At 39.3% G+C, this 14,053-nt stretch overlaps 2 protein-coding genes across 3 annotated transcripts; one reads left to right on the forward strand and one right to left on the reverse strand.

The window, feature by feature from the left end:
- Positions 1-1,032: 1,032 nt before the first annotated feature.
- On the forward strand, positions 1,033-8,179 carry LOC108677807 (activating signal cointegrator 1 complex subunit 1-like). 2 transcript variants are annotated; one of them, XM_018166095.2, is made up of 8 exons: positions 1,033-1,184; positions 2,504-2,615; positions 2,933-3,048; positions 3,663-3,814; positions 4,800-4,963; positions 5,510-5,700; positions 6,440-6,594; positions 6,896-8,179. In XM_018166095.2, the coding sequence occupies exons 1-8, from the start codon at positions 1,073-1,075 to the stop codon at positions 7,028-7,030; spliced, it is 1,137 nt and encodes a 378-aa protein (XP_018021584.1). In that variant the 5' UTR covers positions 1,033-1,072; the 3' UTR covers positions 7,031-8,179. The 2 variants fall into 2 exon arrangements, with proteins under 2 accessions (XP_018021584.1, XP_018021585.1); XM_018166096.2 differs by lacking the exon at positions 1,033-1,184 and adding an exon at positions 1,781-1,844.
- On the reverse strand, positions 7,710-11,917 carry LOC108677808 (zinc finger protein 830). The gene is made up of 7 exons (XM_018166097.2): positions 11,475-11,917; positions 10,934-11,057; positions 10,490-10,592; positions 9,972-10,064; positions 9,260-9,450; positions 8,447-8,616; positions 7,710-7,966 (listed from the first exon to the last, which is right to left on the reverse strand). Exons 1-7 carry the CDS (start codon positions 11,588-11,590, stop codon positions 7,822-7,824), a joined length of 942 nt encoding a protein of 313 aa, XP_018021586.1. The 5' UTR covers positions 11,591-11,917; the 3' UTR covers positions 7,710-7,821.
- Between the last annotated feature and the right edge of the window lie 2,136 nt (positions 11,918-14,053).

The following is a 14,053-nucleotide window of genomic DNA, read 5'->3' on the forward strand; positions in this document are numbered from 1 at the left end:
GTGGAGCTGACACCTCTTCTCCTGAGGGAGGGTTGTGCTGACGCTTCTCCTGAAGGAGGCTGACCTCCACTAGGGGAATGTTGCGAGCTCCCCCGGCTAGTCTGCGCGATTGTGCAAGATGTGGGGTTCTATCGATATGGCTCCTTAAATGGGTAGTACTATGAACTAATATTTCCTCTGGAAACTGACGGGGGTTGAACGATTCAAAACGCTAGTAACTCATTAATTAAAATAAATGATTAGATAGCCTGGAGGAAGTAACCCCCTATCAGTTACCCCTGGTTACCCTTCGCATTGCAGTAATATGCATGTTACCATTTCATGAATATCATTAACAGAGTTATACATGACTAAATTATAATAATAAAGATATTTTAACCTAAAAAAACAACCATCAATATGTGGGCTACTGGCCTAGAGTAAAAGGTTTAACTTGGAAGGCGACATTATCATCGGGGCGAATGGAGATCGACAGACTACAGATGCTCATTATCATCGGGATGATATCGGGTTGCATTGATGGAGCCTCCCAACAAAACTGACCTGTACAATTTCATTTACATTCGAAAGCCTGTGTATACATCGTAGCTGCCTTTCCTGCTCTAGAATATGCGATATTGAACTAACTGCAGTCAAAATCTGTCGTATATCATTAGTATAACGTTGCAGCGTTGTGAGAAGAAATGGTTCTGCCAGTGCGGTGACGGCGACGGGGTTATCTCTATACAGAATCTCTTATAATAATAATAGCGGTTTCAGCGTTTAGTAGGCCTTTCGCCGATTCTTAACATCGCAGAACCTCCACAGTATTTTGTGGTCTCGAACTCGCAACTCACTGCTACAATTCTGCTGAGATTAACCGCCCGGCCTCCTTGCCGATTCTGACCAGAAACTGGCGCACAGAGCTGGGATCGAACCCGCGCCTCTCTGCGCCAATCCTGGTACTCTAAACTTTAACCACTGGGCCACCCTGCTATAACTTCAACCACTGTTGAGTCTTAATTCACTGAATAAACCTGTAATTAATTTTATAGTGTCAGTTGCTTTCATAGGATTGTTACACTAGGAAAAAATGGACATTCTAAACCCGTCCACATACTGGGTGGGCAAGAGGTGCTACCGCGTCTTGACTCATCATGTTGAGGCCTCACACATCAACTATGCCGAGGAGGATGAGTATTATGGTGAGTGATATGTAGAGTCACGGTTGAACTAGTATATAGTTCAACTATTTGTTGAGTGTGCAGACAAATACCATGTGTTAACCTATCATGTTGAGTCTTCACACATCAACTATGATGAGGAGGATGAGTATTATGATGAGTGACGTATTGTGTTCGACAATATCGACAGTGCCACGGTCGTAACATGTGTTCAACTACTGGTTTATTGAACGCGAACGCATTCAAGGTTAGGTCGAGTAATAGTAATAATGATGAAAGCGTTCATTGAGCCATGTATGGATATTCACTGATTCCTGACATCCCAGCATTCTCGCAGCTTGCTGGCATTAAACCCGAAATTCACTGCTCTAATCCTGTTATATATACTTTGAACTATAACCCCTTGGCCATCATGCTCAAGGAGTCTAAATTAGGCTTTGGTCGTTTTAGCTTCTGAACTTAATTACCCAATCATTACCTCTGTTCACTTTAATAACTCAGTCATTATATCTCGTGTAATGATCCATCATGTGCAAACGTGTCACGAACGTGTCACATTCTCGTTCAGTTTAGTCACCGTGTTTCCGTGTTAGGTGTGCGCGTCGCTATCTCCAGGAGTTCGCTTAATCATGGCAAATAATCTAGGAGGATTCTTTCCGGATATTTTACCGATGACAAAAGGTCGGTCAATAAAACTGACAGACAGCTCTTCAATATAAGATGGATAACATATTTTCCCCTAATATGCAGTTTTCATTGAAAGACGGCGAGTTAAGTACATTATGAAATGACGACTCTTGTGTCAACTGTCAATGAGGGTACAATTGCTCATTAACGTTTTGGATCATTTGTTGTGACATATTTTTGCCAGGCTTCATGTTTGTCGTTATAAATCTACTTGTATTCTTGGGCTGTTACGAAATTAGAAATTACATTAAATAGATTAAATCATTACTTCATTTGCTATTACTATTAGTATTTAGTAGTAGTATTACTACTGAACGTATTAGGTACGTAGGTCGCCGACACACGTACGAATATGGCCGCGTAGATACGTTCACATGCAGCCGCGGACGTGAAAAATTAATTACCTGCTAATTACTCAGAAATCGATTAAATTTGAAATAAAAGCCACAATTAAAGTAAAATAATTTAAATTAATTAAATTCAGGGTCTTTAACTTTATCGAATTGACATTTAATTTTATTTCAACATTTTAAAGTTTGGCTTCAATTTTTATTTAAACTTATTCCAGTGCAGTGAGTGGATAGAGGAAAGGACAATATAAATAACTATATAAATCTTCCTGCCTATGGAGTGAGACGTTGGCATTTGAGCAGATGAGGCCACAGCTGACAGTGAGGCCTGCGAGGAGGAGGCCAGTGAGGCCAGCGAATTTCCAATTGACCGTCTGCAGAGCGGCCTCTACCGTACAGCCTGGCATGTGCCCAGGTGAGATGGCCTCACGTGCCCAGGTGAGATGGCCTCACGTGCCCAGGTGAGCTGGCCTCACGTGCCCAGGTGAGCTGGCCTCACGTGCCCAGGTGAGCTAGCCTCACGTGCCCAGGTGAGGTGGTTGAGGGAAACCGACAAATTTGCGGCAGCATCACACGTGATGCCATCATCAGATATGCATCATTTTAAACTACCTCATCGCACTATCCTTCCAACATGTGTATTCCAGGAAAAGTTGAATGTGTTATTGAATTCAATAATGTTTCCCAAAGTAATTAATATTATTGAAAGTAACGACTAATCATTTATGACAGCGCGTTCTACGCGTACCTCATCGGGCGCAAGGGCGACACGCGGAGGCGGCTGGAGGCGGAGACGCAGAGCAACATCAGCATCCCGCAGCGGGGGGCCGGGGCTACCGAGGATATAGGTGAGGGGTGCAGGGATGTAGGTGAGGGGTGGGGGAGGGATGAAGGATGGGATGTAGGTGAGGGACAGCCTCCATAACCACATGCTGTGAAGTGAGCGAGACTCAAAAGGGTCAACCAGTGCTACATGCGGACTCTGTTGTTGCTGTGGCTGAGGAAGCGTGTCAATATTTTTATGATATGACATACGCTTTTTCTGAGTGAACTCGTTAGATTAATTTATTATATATGAAAATAATTAAATATTTGTTCTTCTCTAATTATTTATTGACCGAAAATATCGATTAATAAAATACGTGATTACCTTGTGACGAAATAATATCGCGTTCCCTAACACCGATGTTGGCAGATGTCGAATCGTGTAAACCTTGACGAAAAATTATTCCTTAGATATCCGCTTATAGTGAGTGTGGTGGTGATGGTGAGATTTGCCAGTTGACCACAGTGGTGACTATAGTGCCAGTTCACCGCAGTGGTGACTAGTGCCAGTTGACCACAGTGGTGACTATAGTGCCAGTTCACCGCAGTGGTGACTAGTGCCAGTTCACCACAGTGATGACTGATGACTATAGTGCCAGTTCACCACAGTGATGACTATAGTGCCAGTTCACCACAGTGGTGACGGGGCAGAGTGTGGCGAAGGTGCGGGCGGGTCGCCTGAAGGTGGCGCTGCTTGTGGAGCAGGCGAGGCAGAAATGTTCACCCACGCACTTCGTTTCCATCCCAGCAACGGCGCCCAATATCCAGGAGAGATTCCTGCAGTTCCAGGTGATATTGACTTGAAATTTAATATTGACGTTGAAATTGGTGGATAGCTAGAGGTCAGCATAGCCCAAGTCCACAGTGCTATTCGTATACCTTCCCGAGCGTAACGCAGCCGGGCATCTTCACGGCTTTTGACACAAAGCGCCCACCACAACAGCGCTGTTCAGTCACAGGCCGAAGCGCATACAGGCCGGAGCACAACTGGCCGGAGCTCAACAGGCCCTACAGCAACAGCTACTCCTAACCTAACCTAACCTGCACCGCCTGTTTCGCTCCGGCCAGTTGTGTTCCGGCGCTGTGGAGCAGTGGCTGTGTTGTGCAAAGCGGATTTACTGTTAGCCGGAGTTAGCCACAGCTCATTGATCGGAGGCTATGTGTAGAAACTGTAGATATTGCATGCAGATGGTTGGCGTTAGGCCCAGGGCCTGTTTACGAGTCAATTTTGTTACCCACGGCTGCGCTCCCGTTGAAATAATGTTGAGTGAATGTTGTCTCAACGAAATCAACGTTGTTTCAGCGTTGCTTTTGTGGACTATTGCGAATGTGACTCTACGAAAACTAGAGGGATGTTGAAACGTTGGTTTCCTTGAGACAAAGTTTAGTCAACGTTGTTTTGAACTTTAGTTGCTGGTGGGACAGGTTTAACGTAAACTTTAGTATCAGGGACTAGACGGTGTTAGAAGTTGATCATTGGTCAATTTTTTGTAAAGCTCGTATTAGTAGCAAAGACGAACCACATCTGCTTTGTGGTGCACATCTCCTTTGTGGTGCGCATCTCATTCGTGTTTATTCACGTGCAATTAATGACCAGAGAATGCATATATTTATTTAAATATGTATATATTTAAATGCATTTATTTAAATTTTCAGGTAGCCTACCAATTCTTTTGATATATTTGGTTGTTCGAAAGTAGGTAACTTTATTACTTTACTTTATGCACATTACTTTATCGTAATGTGCACATCTTGGTGTAATGATGATGTACAGCGCGAGGTGCTGGAGGTCTGTGGCGGCAGTCTGGGCGTCCAAGAGGCCCTCTTCCAGAAGAGCGCTAAACTGCACCTGACAGTGGGCGTGATGGCCTTGATGGACGACAGTGAGAGGCGCCATGCCGTCCAGGCCTTCACTCGCGCCGTCCAAGAGAGCGCCAGGTACTTATAAGGACGCCAAAATACAAATTTTTAGTTCCCCTGTTAAGAAGACGCGAAAAAGTAGGACGCCAAAAGACCATTTTTAGATCCCCTGTTAATAAGGCACGAAAAAGTACATGAATTAGCGCCAAGCCACAACAGGCCTAAACTTTAGCCCCCACGATACTTTTGTTAAATTAGCATCAATTATTTGTACATTTTTTCTTTTGATCCTCATCATAGGTAATCTTAGGAAGATAATCCATACCAGAATTGCCGAACGCGGTCTGTGGCCACTGTTGTGGATAAAAAACTAAGGTTTGTTGATCCACTCCACATAAAATTATGAAATATGTTATCAAATTTATCCTTATTCAAGAAAAAATTAGTCTTGTTTTATTTTTTCATTAGTGTCCAAATATTGACTCACTTCTGTAACCACAGAAAGAGTAGGGAGCGGACGTAGCACTGATATGCCCTTTTGCCTAACTGTGTCAGGATGACCCATACAAGGTCTAAAAGCGCACCTACATTTGGACAAAATCTCTTTAATTTTTCTGAGTGCAGGGACCTGCCTGACGGGGTGCTCAAGTTACGCCTCAAAGGGCTTCACTATTTCACCGACGACCCTCACAGCGTGCGCGTCCTGTACGCGGGCCTGAGGGCATGCGAACCCTCGGACGACTTCCCTCGTCCACACCTGCCACAGCAACTACAGAATCTTGTTGATAATATCGCTAACTTGATGATTAAAGATGGTGAGTCTGAGGGTTGAGGATGGTGAGTCTGAGGGTTGACGATGGTGAGTCTGAAGGTACATTGTTGATAATATCGCTAACTTGATGATTAAAGATGGTGAGTCTGAGGGTTGAGGATGGTGAGTCTGAGGGTACATTGTTGATAATATCGCTAACTCGGTGATTAAAGATGGTGAGTCTGAGGGTTGAGGATGGTGAGTCTGAGGGTACATTGTTGATAATATCGCCAACTCGATGATTAAAGATGGTGAGTCTGAGGGTTGAGGATGGTGAGTCTGAGGGTACATTGTTGATAATATCGCTAACTCGGTGATTAAAGATGGTGAGTCTGAGGGTTGAGGATGGTGAGTCTGAGGGTACATTGTTGATAATATCGCCAACTCGATGATTAAAGATGGTGAGTCTGAGGGTTGAGGATGGTGAGTCTGAGGGTAGAAGATGGTGAGTCTGAGGGTAGAAGATGGTGAGTCTGAGGGTTGAAGATGGTGAGTCTGAGGGTTGAAGATGGTGAGTCTGAGGGTTGAAGGATGGTTAGTCTGAGGGTTGAAGATGGTGAGTCTGAGGGTTGAGAATGGTGAGTCTGAGGGTTGAGAATGGTGAGTCTGAGGGTTGATGATGGTGAGTCTGAGGGTTGAAGATGGTGAGTCTGAGGGTTGAGGATGGTGAGTCTGAGTGTTAAAGCACATGAATCTGTTACATCATTATGGTGATGCAACAAGTCACCATCACCATGGTGCAGGTGTGATGCGTAAGAACGCCGGGTCTGTGACGCTGCACATGACGGTGATGAACGTCTCCTTCCTGGACCGGGACGAGGGAGAAGCTCCGTCCCAGCAGCCCGGCGTCCCGCATCAGGCTCGCACTGAAGGCTTCGACGCCTCACACATACTAGAGGTTATAATATTCTCAACTTATTATCTTCTTAAGTTATTATTTATTTAATCACTAATCGATACTTTTTTTATTTAAATTCTAATTGATCATTTCAATGCTTGTAACTATCGTATTTTTACGAGTATTGTGATATTTAAGTTCGGAAAGCTCAGGTATTCTATGACCGACTAGGCCACTATGGGGATAGAATTACAGGCAATTATGCAAATTTTGTTATTTTTTTACAGAGGTTTGGGAAAGGCAACAATGGGGATAGACTTGGGTGTAATTTTTAAATTTTCAAATTTTCTTGTTTTCACAGAAATTTGGAGACTACGATTTTGGAGATCTAGAGATCAAGGAAGTGCACTTGTCGCTGCTGCATTCAGAGGACCCAGAGACTGGATACTACGTGACCAGCGCCCGCCTACCTCTTGCTGGACTGCAGCTCCCGTAGCAATATCATGCAATATAATTTAGTGCGTTATGTTGAAATAAGATTAATGGGAAAACTATTTTGCCCTGAATATTAAATTCTCTATTACTAAAATTTTCATTGGAAAATAGGTAATTTTTCTCATAGGACAGCATCAGCAGCAAAGTGGGAAAAAATATTTTACTCTAGGCGTCTAGGGCAATGGAACATTTCATTTCTATTCCTAAAAAGCTGCTATCGTTAGCGAAAATCAGATAGCCAACTCCCATTTTGTTCGAAACCGTCAGTGAATGAGTCTTGCAAAAATGTTGGCACTTGCACCAAGCTTCTGAATAATTAACTTCGAAAAATTAAATATTCTGTTCCCGCGGGCTTTATGCGGACCACCGAATATTTGTCAGTTGATTTTCTCTCGCGGTAACCTACCATTGGCTTCTGCTACTCATCTTGATGTTTCATATGCAAATGAACTTGTACTTCTTTATTAAATTGTTCATTAATAAATCATCAGTTCACAACTTTATCCTTATAGTAAATCATTATTTATATCGTATAATGGAACCCAAGTAATCCTGACAATTGTTTTGCTGTTGCCAAAATTTGATTGTTTTTCAAGCTTATTTCTTACATTGCAAAGAATGTGTTTGTCTTATGAATAAACTAGCCCGTATGATTCCAGTGGAAATATTAATAAAAAACAATATTTAGAACAATATTATTTTCATCCTTACATAGGTACTCGCAATCAAACTTTCATTATAAGTTTTTTATTAATCTAAAAATAAGTTACAAAAATAAGGATATGATGGAATCTAAAAGCAGCTTTTACGTCTCCAGTCAACGGCTAGCGCAGTGACGTCATCGTCGTCTGACTCTTCCTCCTCGATGTTGCTTGCTTCTTCCATTTTGCACGTCGTGGTTTGCTTCTCTTGCTTCTCGCGGTCAAACTTGATCACTCTGCGAGCGAGAATTCAACATTAACAAGCTGTAAACATTTTACTGTTGGAACACATTTTCATAAATCTCTACTATGGATATTAACGGACAGAAAATTTTCAATGTAGCTTTTTCGATTTCGATTGCTATCAATCATCTATGCCACCCAAGTTCCTGGTTGAGTTAGCACTGAATTTTTGTAGGGCTACATTACTTCTTCAAAGCGATATAAAATAATACTACTGATCATATAATTAATGTTTTTGAACCCTATTTTGAAAATTGATACAAATTTGTGCCACTGCACGCCATGTATTATATCCTAATTAATAATTCTTGCGTTTTTCGTACTAGCTAATGAACATTACTAATCATGTGTCAATTGATCGCCAAGCCGTCATCATTTTCAATTTAATAATTATTATCAAACTGATTGATGAACTGCATGTGAGAAGCAAAGTAATGCCAAAAAACAACCCACCAATGGCAGCAACAACCCACCTCTGGTAGTACAGCATCTGCTCCTCCGCCTGCAGGATCTGGTTGCGTTTGGCTGCCTCCTCCGTGTCGTCCGCAATGATCTGCCTGCTGGTGCTCTCAGCGGCCGACACCTCCCGCATGAAGGCGGTCCATTCAGCCTCGTCTTTGTCGACATATTCTATCTTGCGTGCCTGAAGTCCAATGTACAGTAAATAAAGAACCATTGAGTTTAAGCATTAAAATATTTTCAGACCTATTTAGATGCATAAATATGCTTAGTTAATCAGAACCTGAAACTTAATTATTATTAACTTAGACACCAACATGTAAAAAACTCCATTAATTACAAGAATTGAATTAAAAAAAAAAAAAAAAATTACAAGAAAAAATTAACAAGGGATGATGTTTTCATGTACTAATTAAAAATTATTCAATACAATGGGAATAATTGCCAAAAAAAGATGATATCAAGCAGACTTATTTTGTGTAACTAATTACTTTGATTAAAAATTCTAAATAGTAGTTAATCATGAATGAGCAAAATGTAAAAAATTAAAGCATACTGTCATTTTGACCAAGATGGCACTTCTTACTGCCACCAACTAATAACTCCTTTAAACCAAAGTCCTTATAGTCAAATCTAGTTAATTTTTCAATGTAAATGGTGTCAAGAGTTTAAATTCAAGAATTCATAGCTAAAACAAAAAATCTCTTTAATTTTTCAATTTAAATGCTGTCAAGATTTTAAATTTAAAAATTATTGCTAAAACTAAGAATTTGTAATTAAACAAAGGGGAAATTTTTGTTATTAAACGCACAATGGATAATAATAACCTTGGCATCAGCAACAGGGTCGTCAAAAAAGCCCTCAGGAAGATCAGAAGTTGGCTGTTGCTGAGGAGCTCTGTCAGCAGCAGTCAGATAGTAGCTCTGTGGGTCCTCTGCTACGTCTTCTTCCATGTTATCTTCTTCTTGCTTCAATTCTTCTTCTGTTAACTCCATTTTCACGGCATTCTCTGTTGACACTGAATATTTGCTGTACTATTGATGAACATTTTACATTGATCTCTATACAATGCTGCACAGCATGACTTACATTCATCAAATGACAGATTCAATAATGAATGATACGATTTAAAAGCAAGTTAGCATGTGATCTTATTTATGCTATGTGGGGCCTGATTAAATAACCCAATTGCACAACTTTATAATGATTGCTACAACTACCTACATCATAAATAGATGGACATGAAGCACTAGGGATATCAACAATTTCCAACATTTTTCCGAGTCACCATTAATCAAATCAAACTTAGAAACAACAACGCTTATAAAAACAAGGAAACAATCGTCTGCATGAACATATGCCATTGAAACCTCAGAAAACTGCATCTAATTTTCTCCACAAAGACAAATATAACTTTTATTTCAATTTATTTAAGAATGTCACATTAAACACAAATTCAGGAATATTCAACACAACATGGCTCATCATTGAACTTGAACTGACAACTCCCTAAGACCACAAACATTAACTTTCACTTACAAGATGGCACTGGTTCTGAAGGCTCTTCTTTCTTCACAAATTGTTGCTCATTTGCCTCAAGAGATTTAGATTGTCCAGCTTTTTTAAGTATGCCTGAAATGCAAGATTTAATGAGTATATGTATGGCATAGAACCATAAAACATTTCATTGGGAAGATGATACAACCTAAGGTATTGCATTACATTTTAGAATGCAGTTTCTGACTATTTGAAAAATAATTTCACATGTTCATCAGTTAAAAGAATAGGTATAGCAATTCAGCATTCCTTTTCCAGTGGCACATATTTTTTTCTCAATTTTTTGATATGTTATGTTAAATTAAGCATGATGATTATAACTTCACAAATTATTTATGTAAGCTTCTAAACTAATAAAGGAGCAGGTGCTGTAAATGTTATTACTAAAATTTAGTGGAATTTCTGGGAATTTTCCTTCTTATTAATTGTCTAACTATGCAATCAATGTCATAAAGTAATCCTAAAAAATATGAACTTTATAATAATAATTAGGATATTACTTTTGACAGGTGCAGGAGGAAGTGATGTTGGAACATTGAGTTTCTTTGGAGCAGGAGCAGATGCAGGGAAATTTGTTGCTTTTCTCTTGTTTGCAGAATTTAGCTGGAAAGCAAAAATATGGAATGGCAGAACCAGGCAGATAATAAATGTATGTATAGCGGAATTCATGAGATTAATTTTGTATTGCATACAAATGTCATAAATTAAATTGACATAAGACCAAAAATGTCACACTTTCAAATGCAATACCGGTAACATCTTATCTCAAATTAACTTAAATGAGTGTTGATTACAAGGCAGAATTGTACAGTTTTGAATGGAATCAACACATAAAAATAAATCTTTTGTTTCAATAAGTTTGGTTCACTTATTCACATCCTTGATTGAGATGGAGTACAGGATGCTTCAGCAAAATTAAATGCCCAAAAAATCTTGCTACAAACCAGTTGTTGTTTTTCCTGCAGGTTCTTCAGATTATCAATGTGGGACTTCTTGATGACATGTGACTGCCACAATATTGCACTCTTGACAACACAGCCGCAAACAACACACATCAGCTGTCCACGACTGCAAAACACCAAAAAATGAAAATTGCAAATTCTGTTGCACAAATAATTTTAATCTGTAATCTTATATAAATGCTGACAACATTATTCAAAAGTCAAAACACAGTTAAAATAAATACCTATTTAAATTACATAAAATTTTTAAAAATACTTAACAAAGCCTCTTCATATTCCTTTTGAGATTAAACTAAATTTGCATTATTAAATTTTATAAAAATCAAGAGGTTCATCAGCCTAGTTCAGCTCTTCAGGTATTTCATGTAAATCATTTTCTCATAATGATATTAAAGAGCACAAACCTTGTTTGACTGCATTCACTGTACCTACCTAAACCTTTTGTTGTATGGCTCTATAAGCCTGTTGCAGCCAAAGCAATGTACAAACTAAAAGGCTTTACATGGAACAATTAGCAACTTACCTGTTGTATTTGGCATGAGGTGAGTTGACAAGTCGTGTTGCTGATCTGCTTTTTAGCTGCTCCTGCATCAAAGCCTGAGCAGTGCTAATGCTATTCTTTCCTTTATTCACACTCATTATTGAACTATTGTTGAACTATTTCCAAACTCTACACTACACCTATACTGAGAATATTTGTTAATAGAAATTATGGAATACTACCTATCTTGACGCTGAATGACCCACAACAGTAAGCATTAACCACTATAAAAGATTGTTTTAACCAAGATGAATATACTTTAAAACTCAAACTCAAAATGAGTTTTGTGAGGGTGAACTATAGTGACTGTACCAGCACTGAAATGTTGAAACTTCTGACTTTTCAAGTGAATTGTAAACTGCAACCAAAGATGAGAGAATGATAGAAGATAGATGATTAAACTATGTGACATTGATAGAATATTTTAGAATTTGATGAAAATTTTTAATTAGATATATGCTCAAGTTACAGTTACACAGCTATAACATACTAAAAAATATTAAATTTCATGGAAGAGGCAACAAAGAAAACTTCAATCTATTTTTTAAAGGCAAAGAGAAAATTAGAGAATGAAGGCAATATTAAAAATCCTGCTTTTTGTACAGAGCAAAATTACATAGCTCCAACTTTATTTGTTAGATAAATTTCAATTTTATAGTTTGTTCAGGCAGTTCAGCCAGTTCAGGTAGTTGTATTACAATTAGATTCCACATTGACATAGGAGACATACACTACCTCAACACATTTATAAAATTGCACAGTTGACAGAAGTTTCTTAAAATTGTGGATACAAACCATTGTTCCACAGTTCTATGGCTGAGTTTCAAAATTGCAGATGAAAATATGCTGTTTATCTTACTTTTCACTGAAGACATGAAAAAAGGCTAAAAAGCCACAACTTTGGTAAAACTTGTCAGATTTATGCCATTTTTGCCAACCCTGGCTGGTTTCTGCCTAATATTCAATATAGGTTGATGTCACAGAGTCAGCACTCAGCAATGATTGCCACCATAAAGATGGTAATCAAGATTTTTTTGTATTTAAGTGATTTGATCATGCTACAAAGTTATTGCTCAAACTCATGATGGTACTGTTTCTTGTATTCTCATGTATTAATTTTAATTTGGCATACACAAGGCTCCTAGCCTAAGCACAAAGCACTGGTCACTGGTGTACATCCTGACTCTGGCAAAAAATGAGCGATAAAGAATTATGTACTGGTGTAAGCATCAGCCTAGGCAAGGCTGCCATCCAATTCCAATGGCAATGTGTCCCACGTTTTGCAGCACTTTAAACTCTGAAAGTCAGCTTACAATTCTTCTTGATGAATGATGATGAACAACCTGACCCTACTATGTAGCCATTGTGCAGAGAGTGAACGAAGATTTAAAGACCTACGGCGACGCATTATCGGCAAAATTTTCGCCTTCAGAAGATCTTGCCAACACAATTAGATTAAAATTCTTGCATTCAATATATTTCTCAGTCTTCAGCCAACTATTTAGAAAAAAAGTAAGGTTTCCGGTACGTTGGATGGATTACGATGCAGCGAAGCTTGTCCGGAAATCAGTTGCGATGAGTTCCCGCAAAAAATGTAAACAAAGTTTTTTCGATTGCGTACGGTAGTTTCGGTCGCATTAGAGCGGTCAGACTGCTTTATTACTTGTTCAGTTGACACTTGCTGTACAACCGGACTGTTTTTAGGGTAAAATTAGTTATTTGGGGTAACACGTGCATGCAACCTTGTAATAAGTTTGTGGCTTGTAAATAGTTCGTCATTACTCAGCGTAAATGGCTTTTCATTAAAAATTACCCGGCAACGCATCTCTAAAATGGCCGGCGACGCTTTGGGCTTAAAAATCCATATATTGCCGACGCTGCATCCACCCTCTGCATAGTGGCTATGTAGGATATGGCTGTGATATGGGCCAATTGCAACAATGCAACTTGACTTAGCCACTTAGCCTCTTAGGTAATGGCCGTAATGCCAACATTGAACTTTGAAGGATCAAAAAGCTAAGTTCAGATGCACCCTGTGCCCCTGCATAGGTACCGGCATACTGGTGCTCGTAAAAACTATAATATCTGCTAAAGCAGCTAATGAAACCATTATCAGTTTCAATTTCAAAACTACATCCTATAAGTATAAACCAGTATCAACTTAAAAAGCTACATGTTTATGTTACTTGAAAACTAGTATAAACCTTAATAAACTTGGAATGCGGTTTTTGCGTTGTTTCAAAGGCCAAAGCTAGTAAAACTAGTATAAACTCGAAAAACAGTGTTCATTTATGTTCATTAAGGGCCAATACATTCTCATAGGGGTCATTTACAGATCACCTAACAGCTCCTCTGATAACAATAAAGTACTAAACAGCCTTTTACCGAGCATGTCATTCAGCAGGACGCATACGTTGATCGTTGGTGACTTTAACCATCCAGAAATAGACTGGGCAGATGAATCTTCTCCAAGAGATGAGAATCACCCAGCATCCCTGTTCTTGGAGTCTGTACGAGACTCATTTTTAATCCAGAACATCACCAAGCCAACCCATTTTAGG

The sequence above is a fragment of the Hyalella azteca genome, unplaced genomic scaffold (assembly GCF_000764305.2).
Source record: "Hyalella azteca isolate HAZT.00-mixed unplaced genomic scaffold, Hazt_2.0.2 contig10333, whole genome shotgun sequence".
NCBI lineage: Eukaryota > Metazoa > Arthropoda > Malacostraca > Amphipoda > Hyalellidae > Hyalella > Hyalella azteca.